At 38.4% G+C, this 16238-nt stretch overlaps 1 protein-coding gene across 10 annotated transcripts in view; it reads left to right on the forward strand.

Annotated features, from left to right (window-relative positions):
• Window positions 1-1147: 1147 nt before the first annotated feature.
• LOC129447834 (histone-lysine N-methyltransferase ASH1L) overlaps window positions 1148-16238 on the forward strand; it is a 28514-nt gene continuing 13423 nt past the window's right edge. For 6 of the 10 annotated variants that reach the window (XM_055209738.2, XM_055209739.2, XM_055209737.2 and 3 more), the window contains exons 1-3: window positions 1149-1725; window positions 5859-6532; window positions 7331-10844. In XM_055209738.2, the coding sequence (XP_055065713.2) occupies window positions 6053-6532; window positions 7331-10844 (3994 nt within the window). In that variant the 5' untranslated portion in view covers window positions 1149-1725; window positions 5859-6052. Of the gene's footprint in view, window positions 1726-5858; window positions 6533-7330; window positions 10845-16238 lie in introns of all 10 variants that reach the window. The other 4 variants (XM_055209735.2, XM_055209736.2, XM_055209743.2 and 1 more) reach the window with 4 other exon arrangements.

Here is a 16238-nt window from a genome sequence, read left to right on the forward strand (position 1 = left end):
TTTCTCGAATCGCTCTCGCGGTACTTTGACGTCATCCGGACAGCTAAATTACGGCTTTACACGGTGCTGCGCAGACTGATCATATGACATCAAAATACCGCGAGAGTGATTCTAAAGAACACGTTTCGAATCGCTCTCGCGATACTACGACGTTGAAGTGATCGATCTGCGGAGCGCCAAATGAACGCGAAAAATATGACAAAGTGGTAGAAAGCATATCTTCATTCATTGTTTCTTTTTTCTGTATTTATTTTATGTATATATATATTATTATGTATATCGCTTTAATATCCCGAGTGAAAGAGACATCGTTTCAGTATTTTTGGGAGAATGTTTACACAAATATAATCTCTTTCAAGTATGGCATATTGGTACCTATGAGACAGTTTCAGTAAAGATGTTTGAGATGTAATCTGAAAGATGATTTTTGAAGTTTAATCATTGTAAATCATCATTTTTGGATAGAAGTGAACATGGACAACAAATTGTAAGTTTAAGAAGTGTGTGTTAATTGTATTTAAAATGTTTAATTTCTTAAAATCCAGGCTGAAGTGCAAACTTGTTAAAGTAGTGCCAAACGTGACCAAAAACACACAAAGTAAACGACCTCTTCTCTCTACATGTTCTCGTAAATCATTTGCCAATTCATAAATGTTTTTTCTCAGTTTTTTCTAAAGCCATCCAAACTCGACATTTCCCTCAATGGAAAATCCTTTAGACTTTAAATTCATATTTTTAATATAACATTTTTTGTTTTAACGTCCTGAAATAACGTACATCAAAACAACATTATGGTTATGTTATTAATGGATAGCACAGTACTGTATTTGTTATATAACGAGGTTATTTTGCGGTTTGTCCAGTGTGATTGCGCCACCCATAGGTCACTACCAGTAGCGCGTATTTACTGCCCTATATTATTATGTCGCATGTTGTAATACGTTGTAAGTATTTACGAATGATACAGAATAGGTGTTGGCTGCAGACTGTACCTGCGTGTTTTCGCAGACAAACTGGGGATGAACATTTCTGAAAGTGCACAGTGTGAATATAGCAAAATATCAAATATTAATAAAAAATAACGCCTCAAATAAAATAACATAACTTTCAAGTGTGATGGCGCAGGGTGACTAATAATGATAATAAATTTGAATTACATCACTGTTTATCATTTCAGTGTCGGCCATCTCGGGTATACTTTATTTAACGTAAATATAACACACGCGTAACGTTACGTTTTACGGTTCATATTATTCATCATTATTTAATTGGGTCTTTGATTTTGTCGATAAAACAGCATCCGCTAGGGTGTTAAATGCAGGCGGTCCGATACGCGTGTTTACATTTCGCTTTTCTCGTGTAATTGGTGGGTAAATTTAGCTCAAGTTGAGGGCATCAGCTCAGTAACCGAGCATATACAGCATGATCATCTCTCTCCTCCGTCTTCCCTCATCGTATAATAGTTGGCTTGTGGCTATTTGGGTACACAATGTACGACCATGCTTTTGATGTAAAACAACTGCGCAGACGGATAGAAACAGGGGGGCGAAGAGGACAAGAAGGGGGGACGTGAGTATCGTATGGTGTTGCACAATGTTCATCTTCATGGGTCCTTCATTTCGCGCAACGGACACGCAACATCTCTCCATTTATCGTCTCAGCTCGTTACGCACACTTGTAAATTAGCTGCCAATTTTTACGCGGAACGTCCTGTTCGCATCTCTGGTAAGTAAAAGCTTATTTTCGAAACCGTATGGAAATTATTGTTATTGTTTATCTACGAGTTTGTGTGCACAATGTCGAAGTGTGCTACTCCAGTTGCTTAATAAAAATGTAATTTGAAACTGGGTATTCATCTGTTAGGCCCTCGCGCATGAATACGCAACGATACTTTTTATAGTAAACATACGCTTACGGTATCGACGTTGGGATATTCTTGAACGCTATAGTTCAAGCTCAATACAAGCTTAGAAAGCACTAAAAAGCACTAGAAAGGCTGTATATATGTTGAATAGGTCGCTGTCTTGGTATCGGACTTTTTGGGGACAACTTTATACTACCGAGGACTGTAAATATCAGTATCGTATTTCTCTGTTTTCCTTTCACTGTAAACTCGTGCACCTTGACTTCAAACGCTATCTATAGAGAAGGACCAGTAACTTATTACATCCTGCTTATTACGCCCCATCAATCAAGTCGCATTCACTCCGCATTGACATGCTGCGCTTGTTCGCATTCAGCCAAATTAAACATCGTCACAGTCTCCTAATTGATTGTCCATATCTGTCAACGTTTCCTTGTCGTATAATGCTCTCATTTTCAGCTATTTTTGGAGCACCAGGCTATATCTAGGTCATAGATAGATTTAGGTTATCCCATTGTATCTTATAAATTGTCAGATTAATGTTTTGGCAAATCATGGATCAATTTTTAGTTAGCTCAGGGGTAGTTTTATATCTTGTCAGTTTGAAAAGCTTTCTGTTTACAAATGAAGGGCAATGCTCAGTGATGTCATTTTGTATGGACATGGTAATGCAACTATAGATTAATGTACTTTCACATTAGACTTCCAAGGAATTGCTGAAGATTTTTTTTTCTGAGATCTTCTGATATGTTTCTATAATATTTCATATCCTAGCAGATCTGATTACTTTGCCTTTACATGTTAACAGACAGGTTTAGTGAAAAAAATAAAAGAAGACCCCATTGGGCTGAACAGTATAAGATAACTGTAATGAGATAACATACAAAAACTGAAACCTAATAACTTCCTGGAGACTTGGTAATGTTTGATGCTTGATGCTAAATTTCTGGATCAGCAATACGTTTTTTTAAAAGGAGCAATAGTCAATGAAAATAGAGTTTGGGAAAATCAGGATAATCAGTGAAGACAAGAACATTGGCTTTTTAAGTAGATTTTTGCTTGCTTGCAAACATTTCAATGCGCAATACCAAAAAACAGATTATATTTTTGATTATGTACATATTTTTAGGTCCAAGCATATGGGTTTGATCAGGCAAACAGTGACTTTTCTAACCACTGCTTTATGTCTCAGAGATTGAGCGTAATGAGAAAGCGAATTATATATTAATAGAGAAAATATCCAAACCAGCAATAAAGTAAATGGAATGAGTGAAAAAACGGGAAAGAAGAGAGAGGAAAGAAAACTTTTGGAAACTGGGAAATGTGAGGTGGTACAAAAAAATGAATGATTGTGGTAAATGTTAAAAAGTAGGCTTATATCCCAGGGAGTAAAAGACCCTCAGATGTCCTTCCCACTTTGCTTCTGAACTGTTTTCTGCACTCCACACACACGCACGCACGCACACACTCGTCATTGTACTTTGCTCTCTCTCTCCTCGGGACATTTTTCTTGTCAGGCGTTCCATAGGGATTGTTTTCTTAGCACCAAATCCTAAAGGAGGAGCTGAGGAGATTGCACTCGGCGAGTGAAACGCTGCTGGATTCTGCCGTGATAATGAGAATTAGACCGAAACAACGCACAATAGGTTTCATTTACTAGCGAAAGCCTGTGATGAACACTTTGCATAATGATTATTTTTGGGAAGTCGATAGATCAGGGAGGGACGCTTTACGCTGTAGTCAGCCAAGATTGTCTGTGGAGAGGAGAAATGGAAAGAAATCAAATTCCTCAGATTACCGATCCCGAGCTCCATCAGTGTGTTCCTCCCTTCGGGCTGAAGGCTGGTGGATTTTATGGGTCCCCTGTGCGAGTTAACACACTGAGGTCATCATTCAAATCTTCCGTAGCGATGACCTCACTCTGTGTGGGAAAGCACCTGCCTTTCAGACAACTCAAAACCGAGATTCAGCCAGCTTTTCTAGAACGCAGTTGCTGGGGATTTTTGTGTGGGTATGTCCCGTGGGAACTGGTCTGTGGGAGATTGATATGTATCTTGCTGTTCACGTACATAAAATTGGATTCAGTAGATTCAGAGTTAACCTTAAAGTAGTAGACACTATCTGGCTAACAGTTACTGTAACACTTATAATCAAAGATATTCTCCTGCACATGGCACCTTCCTTTAGGAGGGCACAGAGATTCAGGAACACGGCATTAAATACATCAACTCTCTACAGTACTAAACAACCTTTTAGTGGGCAGGGAGTGTTGGGTAAAGCTTTCTGATAAATTCTTTATTTGATGCGTCATTATTCTCTGAGCTGCTCCTCTATTATACCAAATTTGGAAGTTTTCTAATCCGGTATCAAGGCAACTGACAACAAATGGATCAAGCAGTATTTGTGCATGTCTTAATGGAGAAATCATTTCATATCTATATCAACAAACAGTAGACATTCCCCACTTCTTCGTGAAATTAAATGCTCTCCTTTTCAGGTTCCAATTTAAAACTTTTGTATGAATTAGCAATATGCACTCTCAAAATGACTGGGTTATTGTTTACCCATAATGGGTAAATAAATACATGCTTGGACGGAGCACATGCTGGGTTAAAGATGACTCATTGTTGGGTTGTTATGCAACCATTTTGTCTAATTACCCAGCAGTTGGGTTAAACAACCCAGCATTGGTTTGAATTTAACCCAGCGGTGTGTTCTGTCCAATATTTACCCATTATGGGTCAAAAATAAAAATTTTGAGTGTGGTACATTACCATTACAATTTTAGGTTTAAAAGTATAACACTTTTAATATTCACATTTAATTATTTAGCAGACACTTTAATCCAAAGCAACACTGTAAAAAAAGTCCGTAGAAATTTCAATGTTATTGCAGCTGGGTTGCCGGTAATTTACCGTAGATTTACATTTATGTTATTTACTGGCAAGAGTTTGTTCGAAGTTAAATACATTTTTAATATTAACAGGTCTTTAACTTTACAGAATAAAACTATACAATAACAGCCTCATGCAAAGCATTCTGGGAATCAGAAATCATCATCAACCTATTGCTGTTTTTTGCTTCAGATTTTGTTTCCCAGAATGTTTTGCTTGATGCTGTTTTTTAGTTTTACTCTGTAAAGACAAAGACTTGTAAATGTTTAATGTTCATTTGACTTTGAACAAAATTTTGCCGGTGGATGGCGTAGGTTTAGATCTGCGGTGGGTTGCCGGCAACTCAGCTGCAATTTCTACGAATTTTTTTTACAGTGAAGTTAGTGGAGCCAACAATATGCATAGTCTTCAAAACTTTTAATTTTTAATTGCAATGTGCAATGCATTTTCTGCATTTAAAAACACAAATATCTCTAAATTAACCTGTTATTATTCAAGCTGCATGCATGATGAAAATAAAATGGGAAGATATTATAGCAAAAATAGTTTTTCATTAAATATACTGTAACATGTCACACCACAGTCCACATTATTTTATCTATGTAATAACAGATGCCATCAGAAGCATCCTAATGGTCATGTTCATAGCCATCATTCTGTACATTCCTCAATAATCCATGCCTCTAATTTGAGCTCTGAGTATGTGAGCTAGTCAGTCATCGTGATATCTCAGGTAACTGGAGAGTTGCATGTGAAGTTGTAGACAGTTTGTGCAAGAGTTGTTTATACAGTGTTGTGAAATCCAGGCTAAAGTCTAATTATCTAATTATTAGCATCAAAATTTGATTTCAGTCATTGATTTCATTCTTTGACGTGACTTCAACCCAGTCAGTATTAAAGATATCAAGGTCATATTTTCACAGAATGTTTTTTTCAATCATTATGTGGGATGATTTTATGTAGAAAATATCACAAATAAAGACTTTAGCTCACATTTGTCTAATCCTCTCAATGTTCTCTAATGAAATGTTTTGAATGATGTCATATGTTATAACATGAAAGACGCTGACTAATGTAGCATTTTTCATTTTCTTTTATAGCTCCTTCCATGGTACCAATACCGAATTACTCATTCAAGCCAAGTGAGTTGATAGAAGACTATGAAATGAGACTAAAAACATAACTTTGTCTGGTGAACTAAACAGTGATTATCGATAAACATTTGCCTAGAAGTTGATTTTGACACAAGTACTTTTAATAGTTCCTGTCCACATCTGTCACTCTGAACGTTCAAATGGATAAGAGAAAGCAAAAGACGGCACCTGCACCAAGACTGGAGAGAGAGAAAAAAAAGGAGAAGATAGATGACAGGAAGAAGATGAAACCAAAAGCTTCCTCAAAGAGCACAAACAGTGAACTTCAGCAGCAGAGCAGACAAGACAATTTAACAGTTATGAAGTCTGATCAGTCAGAGGAAAATGTAAGAATGAAAATAGGGTTCGGTGCAAAGCGGACCAAGAAGCCCCCAAAGAGCCTTGAGAACTTCATATGCAAACCCACAGTTAGGATCTCCCAGAGGCTTGCACACGGAGATGCCCATGGATCATGTGGAGGTGAAAGGTCTAGTGCTGAGATCACAAGAGCCAGCCAGTCACGTCAAGAGAGTCCGAAAACAGACAGTAATGATTGCATTTCTTCAAAAGCACCTTCAACCCCACTCCCTACTTCATCCAAAAAGGCTGACTCTACACCGTTGTTTCCAACTTCTAAAAAGGTAACTTCTTTATTTCTTTCTTTCTTAACATTCATCTTTCTGTGGTTTTCAAATATCTTACCATGGAAGTAATTAATTTTCAATGGTGGCGAGCTATAGCTTTTTCTATAGCGTTATTGTCGGGCCAGCCAGGGCGTTTTTTGACACTCTCGTAGGCGGCAGTGTGAACGTAAAGTAAGTCAGAATGTTCAACTTTTAGTTTGAAGTTCTTAAAAATATGAATAGTTACTAATTAAGTGATACTATTTGTATCTGCATCAGCCCATTTTTAGACACTAGCGTTGGACATTTTTTAATCTATTTTTACATCCCCTCATTTACATGTGCTCTTGCTCTCTACTTTTCATTTCTCTTACTGTCCCTCCCCTTAATTTGTCTTTTTATGGCTCTTTCTCTCACAGACAGTAACATGCAGTTGGAAATCTTTCATCTGCATGTAGTTATTGTTTTGTTTTTATATGTAACAAACAGTTGCTAAAATGGCTGCAGCTAAATATATTCTTTTCATTTACTTTGATCCTAAAATATTACTAAAATTCTAACTCTAATCTATCACCCAGCCCAAACTCTCATGTATTATGATAGAACATCTTTGAAATCTGATGTCAAAGTCATTCTGAAGACAAGTCATCAATAATGAAGCCTGTCAGATGAGTGATGAGATTTCCTGAAATATATAGCCAGTCCAGGCAGCTTTCGGCTTAATTCTTTTAGACATCTTACAGTGACCTGAAAGACTGAAAAATGTTTGAGATTTTTTGATGATTTCTGGTTAACACATGTTCTCTGTTTCAACAGGGTCCATCGAAACAGACAAAGAAGACAGATTCAAAGTCAATATTGACATCAGATGGACCCTCATATGCAGTTCAACCACAGACTGATAGCACGGTACCCCTTTCTGACAGGATAACCTCCTTTAACCCACTGAAGCAGACATATTCACCTCCAGCTGCTCCTTCTCCACCGTCTTCATTACAACAAAACTCCAGTCCACACGACGGCACCCAAGTTTTTAATGTTCAGAGGTCCAAGGGTGAAGATCTTCCAACAGAAACAACAATAACTGCCTCCCTACCATCACAAAGTTCAAAAGATACAATGCTGAAAGCTCAGACAAGTCAGCAGTCATCTACTAGTTTTGAAATTGACAGTGAACGCTTATTGTTACCAAATGTTTGTAGTGACAATTCACAGCCCTTAAAGCAAACGCCCTGTCCTACAAAAAAGACTAAGACCTCCAAGATCAGGGACAGTACTGTTGAAAAGTGTTTGAATGGAAATGTGAAAGAGGACGGCAAACAGGACAGAGATTCTGCAGGTTCCAAAAACATGTTTAAAGCAGTTCCTAGTAAAAGAAGTAAAGAAAATGATTCAGTGCATCAGACAAGTCCCTATATACCATTAGCCCTTCCTGCTTCAAGTACATCTGCTGATTCATCAATTCATGAGAGCAACGCTTGTTCGTCATTGTTACTGGAGAGCAAAGGAAGGAACAAGAAGCACAGTGAAGGTGAAGATAAAGATGAAAGCCAAAAAATGACATTGGAACCTACCCAAACTGTCCCTGTTTTTGTTCAGCCAAAGGATAGCAGCAGGCATATAATTGGCAAGAACAAAAAGAGGGCTAGACACAATTCAGATAATGCAGAAAATGTGCTGTGTTCCTCTCAAACCACCAGCTGTGCTGATTCCCAGTATAACACTTCCATTCGTTCCACTGACAAAACCTCAGGCGATGAGACAACTTCACATCCTAAGCAAATCACCAACTTACAGAAGAAACAAAAAGTTGTTCAAATTACAAAGGTGGCAAATCAAGTGGAAAAGATGAATCTGGTAAAGACTGCTAATGTTAGTTCCACTGCTTGTAAAACAGTATCTCAAACAGCTAAACCTAAAAAAAGAACTTCCATTAAGTCATCAAAGACATTAGCACCATCACAGTGTAAACCCAGACCAGTCGGACGACCACCTAAACTGCAAAATCCATCACCTAAATCAGATGTCTCATCCCTTGAGGACCAGCACAAGAAAAGGGGTCGTCCAAGATTGATCAGGTTGGATGAATCTCCTCAGGCAAGTAAGTCCCAAAAGTCTTTATCTAAGTCTCCCATCCTTGAACACACAAATGTCCTTGATCCTGCGGTTGACCTGAAACTTCAAAAGCCTGTGCGAAGAAAACCAGGTCGGCCCAGACTTTCCTCCTTATTCCAACCACAGAGATCTGGGTCATTGGACTCAGGGTCTTTGAAGAAGAGTGCTGAAGACACTCTGAAACCCTCCTTGTCAAAGACTAAAGATGCCCAAATATACCGGAAAAGAAACAGGTTGATAATGAAGACAATTATCAAAAATATAAATAAAATGAAAATGAAGAAAAGAGATGAAGTGCTTAAACCCGTTCTTTCTGGGCAAACGGATAGTCACAAAGAAGATTTGGCTCATAAAGGCAGTGTAGAAGATGCAGATCCTACCCAATCTTTATCCTCACTTGTGACATCTTTTGGGGGAAAACTCGGTCCACAAATTAATGTCAGCAAACGTGGAACTATCTACATAGGAAAGAGGAGAGGTCGTAAACCTAAAACTCAAAGGGAAAATTCTAGCCAAGATTCACAACCAATTTTGGCTCAGAAGTCTCAGCAAGTGGCAGAATCTTCACGTCAGGTGAATTCATGGTTTACTCTCGGGGATCGCAGCCATTCATCTGATAACCAGTCTACTTTGTCCAGCTCATCCCACCTGTTTAAACATCCAGAGTCTACAACATCTACCGTTGGTTGTTTCCGAAAAAAGCTTCACACTGGAAGCTGTGAATATGATCAACATTCTGCTTCAAAGCCAACCAGTTCCCAAAAGGTTAAAGCAATCGCTGAAGAAAAATCAAAACCACGTTCCTCCTTGCAATCAACACCACTTCGCCCAGCCACTACTCAGTTAGGCTCTGTAAGGATGCAAGACTGCAGAGCAGCACACCTTGCCCAGTCTGTTTTAATGGAACAAGAAAGACTCAAATACAAGTGCCATAGAAAAGGCCATAGTTGCTTTACCTGTGATAAAATTAGGAGACACAAACACAAATGTAAGAGGAAGTACCTTCAACTCAGGGCCAAAAGACAAGACCCAGCCTTTCTGGCAGAGGTCGAAGACTTAGTGGTCAGACTCAGTGCAATACGCATTGTGCATAACATTGCTCAGGGAGTGTGTGGAGATGAAGCAAACTCTGGAAGAAAGAGTTCGAAAGGAAAGAATCGCCCCCATAATTATCATTGTATCCCACAAAACCTCCACCATCCAACCATGTTTCAGATTAACTTCAGCGGTTACTACTCACCCCAGTCTGACTTTCCCCGCGATTCTCTGCATTATGTTGGAATGCCAGATTTGAAAGGGAACAACAGGTGCCCCTCACAGCCAGGCGAACATATTGTCACGCATTGTCCGGTGGTGCACAAACTTGGATTCCCAGTGACAGGAGGCAGTTGTTACCACTCGCCTTGCAAAATGCCACTCTCAACCACATCTTTTGGTTTTGGGCTTTACAGAGGATATCCTCCATCAGCAACAATATACCCTTCTTCACCCTTTTTACCCTCATATGTGCACCCCTACTCCAAAAATCCCATTTTAAGCCCATCAAAGTTCCATAAAAGGAAGCACAAGACGTTTCTAAGACGTGACTCTGCACTATGTGGAGAGAAACCACAGAGGACTTCACCTAATGTAACTTCTCAATCATCTAGGGACTGGTTCAGTAGAAATAGCTGGCAAAGGGTCGACAACAGAGAAAAAAGGCTTGCGGATGATAGACTTAGAGGACAGACTAAGCTGAGAAAAGACTATGTAAGCAGAAGAGGTTCGTCTTCTAATTCCCCATTCTCCTCCCCAATGCCCTTAAAGAAAGCAGACAAACATAAACCTTCACTCCTATCTTATATAGGACCATCACACCTGAGGCCCATATCAAAAGTTAGGTGGGCAGAGCATCAACGGTCGTGGAGATGGAGAGGAAGTGTTCAGTCTGAGCGGAGTAATAGCAGCTTAGATCAAGAGCCTCCATCAGGGTACCAGGAGGACGATACTTTTGAGGGTCCAGAGAGTGATGAAGATCTAACTTCACCCTCTCTGTCAGATCAAACAATCCACCATAACACTTTTCAGCAGAATCTGAACATTGCTAGCAGTACAAAGAGTCAAATGACAGCTCATAGGAGTACTGCTGAAGTTCAGTGTGCTTCAAGAAACTTAATGGGTCATGGAAGTTCATTGATGAAGGATTCTTGCTCATCTGGAGACAAAAGAGCATCAGGTAAGGGGATGAGATGATTGTTTGTTCATATGTAAAGTGTAATGGAGTAGTCCAAAACGCTAACACTTTACTTGAAGGGGTGTTCATAAGACTGATATGACACCTTTTATAATCATGACATGACGCGTGCCATGAACATGAAGGAGATTTTATGCACGTTTAGGACAACTGTCATTAAGTGTCATTTGTTCAGTTATGTCATTTTTAATGCAAAGTTGACATTGTTTGAGATGTCTTTGTTATGACAACTTGACATTAACCAATACATCATAACTTGTCATGACAACTTGACATTACCAAGACAACATAACTGACCACTTTTTACCAGTGATACAAATTAAATTTGTCATTAAAATGTCATTAAGTGTTATTACTCTGTCATATAGTTTTATAACAGCATCTTGATTATTTTTCTTGACCTCAGCTACAGTGGTACAAATATACAACTGTCATTAAGTGTCATTCGTTCAGTAATGTCATTTTTATTGCAAAGTTGACATTGTTTGAGATGTCTTTGTTATGACAACCTGACATAAACCAATACATCAAAACTTATCATGACAACTTGACATTACCAAGACAACATAACTGACCACTTTTTACCAGTGATACAATTTAATTTGTCATTAAAATTTTATTAAGTGTTAATACTCTGTCAAATAGTTTTATAACAGCATCATGAATATTTTTAGTTCATAATGTTTTTTTTAAGTTTCCTTCATGTGTTTAAGAAATAAAATAAAATAAATAGTAATAATTAAAATTGATAAAATTCTATTTTATTGCATTTGGAGACAGCAAAAGCCACTGGTGTGTTTCAAATGACATTCTGGACCTCTGATAGGATTTGATAAGTTTCAGAGCTGTGCCAGAGGTTGACCCAAAATATTTTAAAAAGAGCATCTGAACCTTAAATGATGCAAATCTAAGTGGTAAAACCTTGGTTGTGCAACCCGTTTTTGTCTTGGGTGCCTCGCACGCACGAGCATGAAACCCAATGAATGGAAACACATTATTCACTTTGCGTCAGTGCACACGCACCAGCACAGCGGGTACACTGGCATGAGCAGAGCGAGACCTTCAGCCAATGTGCCGGAGCTTAGCCCTGGACAACCCCGGCCCAATTTAAACCCTGGATAGTTGTCATAAAATCTCCTTCATGTTCATGACATGTGTCATGTCATGATTATAAAGGTGTCATGTCAGTCTTATGAACACCCCTTCAAGTAAAGTGTTACCTATAAAACTGACATTATGAAAGCCGTATGAATTTGAAGGTATTTTTTAAAGGTGTAGTCTAACAGCACTGTTGTTTGCTATTGAAGAGTGTTATTGAAGAGTCATTTATTATAGATTTGAGAGTCTGTAGTATTTATTACCCACTGTTTTACTGGTTCGGTACTGAAATTGAGCGGGCTCCATTTTGCTTGGTGTGTATTTGGTCAAGCAGATTTTCATTGGCACAGAGTCAGTTTAAAAGTCTTTTGAGAGGTATATGGTCTCACTCATGTTTAAATTTTGTTACACATTGGCTTTGTTTTTGTGGTATCCTGGCATTGATGTTATTAGCATTATGTAACATTTGGCAGAAGCTTACGACTTGCACATGGTTTTATTTTCAGTATAAATCTCATACTATCATTAGACTGATTGTCCACAGCAGCTGCAGTAGAGAACGTAATTGATTGCTAAGCTGAAATGAGTTTTATATCGGTTTATTTTAAGAATAAGGATACAAGCATGTGAAATTACAGTGTGAAGCAATGAAAAGATAAAAGAAAGTAGATCATTTGTATTATCAGTGCAGTTTTGCGTCTTACACCCTATAGTCTGCAAACACACACCTTCAAGGCATAAACAACACATATTTGATCAGATATCAGAGACGTTTGATGTTGCATAGTGAATAATATTGTATATTGAATAAATATAGGGGTGATTCATGAATGACAAACAATAAATAGTCAACTATTACTACGTAAAACTGATGTAAAAATCAAAAGCTTATTTAGCATGACATTTTGTGATATAATTTATGATAAACAGCTGTGGTCATTGTGTTGCTCGCAGAATTATGTACAGTGAGGAAAATAAGTATTTGAAAACCCTGCTATTTTGCAAGTTTTCCCACTTAGAAATCATGGAGGGGTCTGAAATGGTCATCGTAGGTGCATGCCCACTGTGAGAGAAATAATCAAAAAAATTTCCAGAAATCACAATGTATGATTTTTAACTATTTATTTTTATGATACAGCTGCAAATAAGTATTTGAACACCTGTCTATCAGCTTGAATTCTGACCCTCAAAGACCTGTTAGTCTGCCTTTAAAATGTTCACCTCCACTCCATTTATTATCCTAAATTAGATGCACCTGTTTGAGGTCGTTAGCTGCATAAAGACACCTGTCCACCCCATACAATCAGTAAGAATCCTACTACTAACATGGGCATGGCCAAGACCAAAGAGCTGTCCAAAGACATTAGAGACAAAACTGTACACCTCCACAAGGCTTGGAAGGGCTACGGGGAAATTGCCAAGCAGCTTGGTGAAAAAAATGTCCACCTTTGGAGCAATCATTAGAAAATGGAAGAAGCTAAACATGACTGTGAATCTCCCTCGGACTGGGGCTCCGTGCAAGATCTCACCTCATGGGGTCTCAATAGTCCTAAGAAAGGTGAGAAATCAGCCCAGAACTACACGGGAGAAGCTGGTCAATGACCTGAAAAGAGCTGGGACGACCGTTTCCAAGGTTACTGTTGGTAATACACTAAGACATCATGGTTTAAAATCATGCATGGCACGGAAGGTTCCCCTGCTTAAACCAGCACATGTCCAGGCCCGTCTTAAGTGTGCCAATGACCATTTGGATGATCCAGAGGAGTCATGGGAGAAAGTCATGTGGTCAGATGAGACCAAAATATAACTTTTTGGTCATAATTCCACTAAACGTATTTGGAGAAAGAAGAATGATGAGTACCATCCTAAAAACACCATCCCTACTGTGAAGCATGGGGTGGTAGCATCATGCTTTGGGGGTGTTTTTCTGCACATGTGACAGGAGAGGATAACCAGGGCCATGTATTGTGAGATTTTGGGGAACAACCTCCATTGAGGATGGGTCGAGGCTGGGTCTTTCAACATGACAATGACCCGAAGCACACAGCCAGGATAACCAAGGAGTGGCTCTTTAAGAAGCATATTAAAGTTCTGGCATGGCCTAGCCGGTCTCCAGACCTAAACCCAATAGAGAATCTTTGGAGGGAGCTCAAATTCCGTGTTTCTCAGCGTCAGGCCAGAAACCTGACTGATCTAGAGAAGATCTGTGTGGAGGAGTGGGCCAAAATCCCTCCTACAGTGTGTGAAAAACTACAGGAAACGTTTGACCCCTGTAATTCCAAACAAAGGCTACTGTACCAAATATTAACATTGACTTTCTCAGATGTTCAAATACTTATTTTCCTCACTGTATATATGGATGGACAGGTAATAAATAATAAAATAAATGGCCTGCATCTGGTCTGACCTCTTTGGAGCAGTTTAGTTTTACGGTGGAAGTGGGGATCCACCAGTGACTTTCAGACTGACTCATACATCACCAATCTGCATTTACAATCAGACCTGCATTACCTAACTAACCTAAATCTATAACCACAAATCTATCATTACAGCAACTTATTCTGTAACACATTTGCAGGGGAAATAACAAGATCTGTGCAACCGTAGCCTCAGTTGAACTTCAGGGATCTTTTCTGTCTCTAATATCAGCAAGCTTACGGGATTCATTTCTTTTCAGTACTGACAGTCTGCACAAATTCAAACAGGTTTGCAAAATTGTAAACAGAAAATGTCAAGTGGAAAATCTGTTACATTTTACTAAAATATGAAAGTGATTATCTGTAAGCATGTTTACTTAAAAATCTCACAAAGGTTTATGCTTAATATTCTTTCCCTATAGACCCAGTGAGACAGTGATGTTTTTCTATAAAGGGGCACCACCCAGATTTCTGCTATACATTTAACACTGTAAATGATAGGCTTATTTTGCCAAAGAATTTCCATTTAAGCCTCTGCCGTAGACCTTGTGTCAGCATGTGGACAAATACTCCAGCGTATTTAAGTTGGAAAGAGTGAATGAGACAGAGCCAACATTCAGCAGGGGAAAGGAAATGTGGTGATGCTGAGGAAAAGGAAGACATTTGAGCATGGAAATCTACAAGTAAAATGTGAAAAATGATTGACAGAAAGAATGAAGGGAAAGGAAGGAATGTTGTTATAAAAATGGCAATAAGAAGTTTATAAACTGAGCCAGATGTGCCCTAAAAATGCCACTCTTGTGTATTTGCGCCGTCTAAAAATGTTATTAAAACAAGACATAGTTAATATATCAGATGTTAATTTGTGCTCACACTTTTTTCAGAGGTGATTTTTTTTGTAGTCTAGTTTTGGCTTTCATCCAAAGAGTAAAAATAACTTGAGAAAACATGTACACGGGTCATATTACACCAAAACAGGATTCTCAGGATTCTGTCCCACTGTAACTTTGTAATTTATAACCACTATATATTTATAAGCTATTTATTTATTTGTCTTTCTCTGTATATACATGGATATACATATAGATATATTTCTTTAATCATAATGTATTATACAACCTATACAAAGTCACTGCTTGTCTTTACATGCTGTAAAATGTGTAACTTTATCTCTTTAGTAAAGTCTGTTGCTAAAGCACACACCCCGTCTTCATCTCCCGATCGCTGTGTTAGGGACCGAGGGCTTGGCTAACTGTGGAATGTGCTCCACTGGAGCTCTGTAAATTTGATTTACTGCGAACTAGGAGTACTGCAGGAATTTGCAGTAATGGATAGTATAATTCCCATTTCCCACAGTCACAATTACATTAGTTATTTCTTAAAGATCCTCTTTCTTGAGCAATGGAGCTTGTCTCACATGTTTTCTATACTTCAATGTGGCTTTGGTTTAACAGGCATAGTAAGTAAAGGGGGACATGTAAGTGTTATATGTTTTTCTTTCCTACTATAGTGGATATCTTCAGCTGTTTACAGTTAAATCATATTTCGTCAGGGGCCTTAGCCAATGACATTATCAGAAAGTGTTCCACTTTATCTGGATTTACATTTTTCAACATTGCATGCTGGTATTTCATTCAAGCTATTGAAGTACCTTAACCAGAAACAACTTGAGGCAGATAAAACATCAGATAATGGAATAAACATCTTCTTGTCTTGACATGCTTATATTAGCTGGTCTGCTTATTAGCTGTGCTGCTTATTGGTGATAGACATAATTCGGGTTTTGCCCGATGTTTGGCATTAACCAGTAAATATTTTCATTTGGCCAATAACTCTTTCTGTTCCTTAAATTTGTTGTGGG

The sequence above is a fragment of the Misgurnus anguillicaudatus genome, chromosome 10 (genome assembly GCF_027580225.2).
Source record: "Misgurnus anguillicaudatus chromosome 10, ASM2758022v2, whole genome shotgun sequence".
Taxonomy (NCBI): Eukaryota; Metazoa; Chordata; class Actinopteri; order Cypriniformes; family Cobitidae; genus Misgurnus; species Misgurnus anguillicaudatus.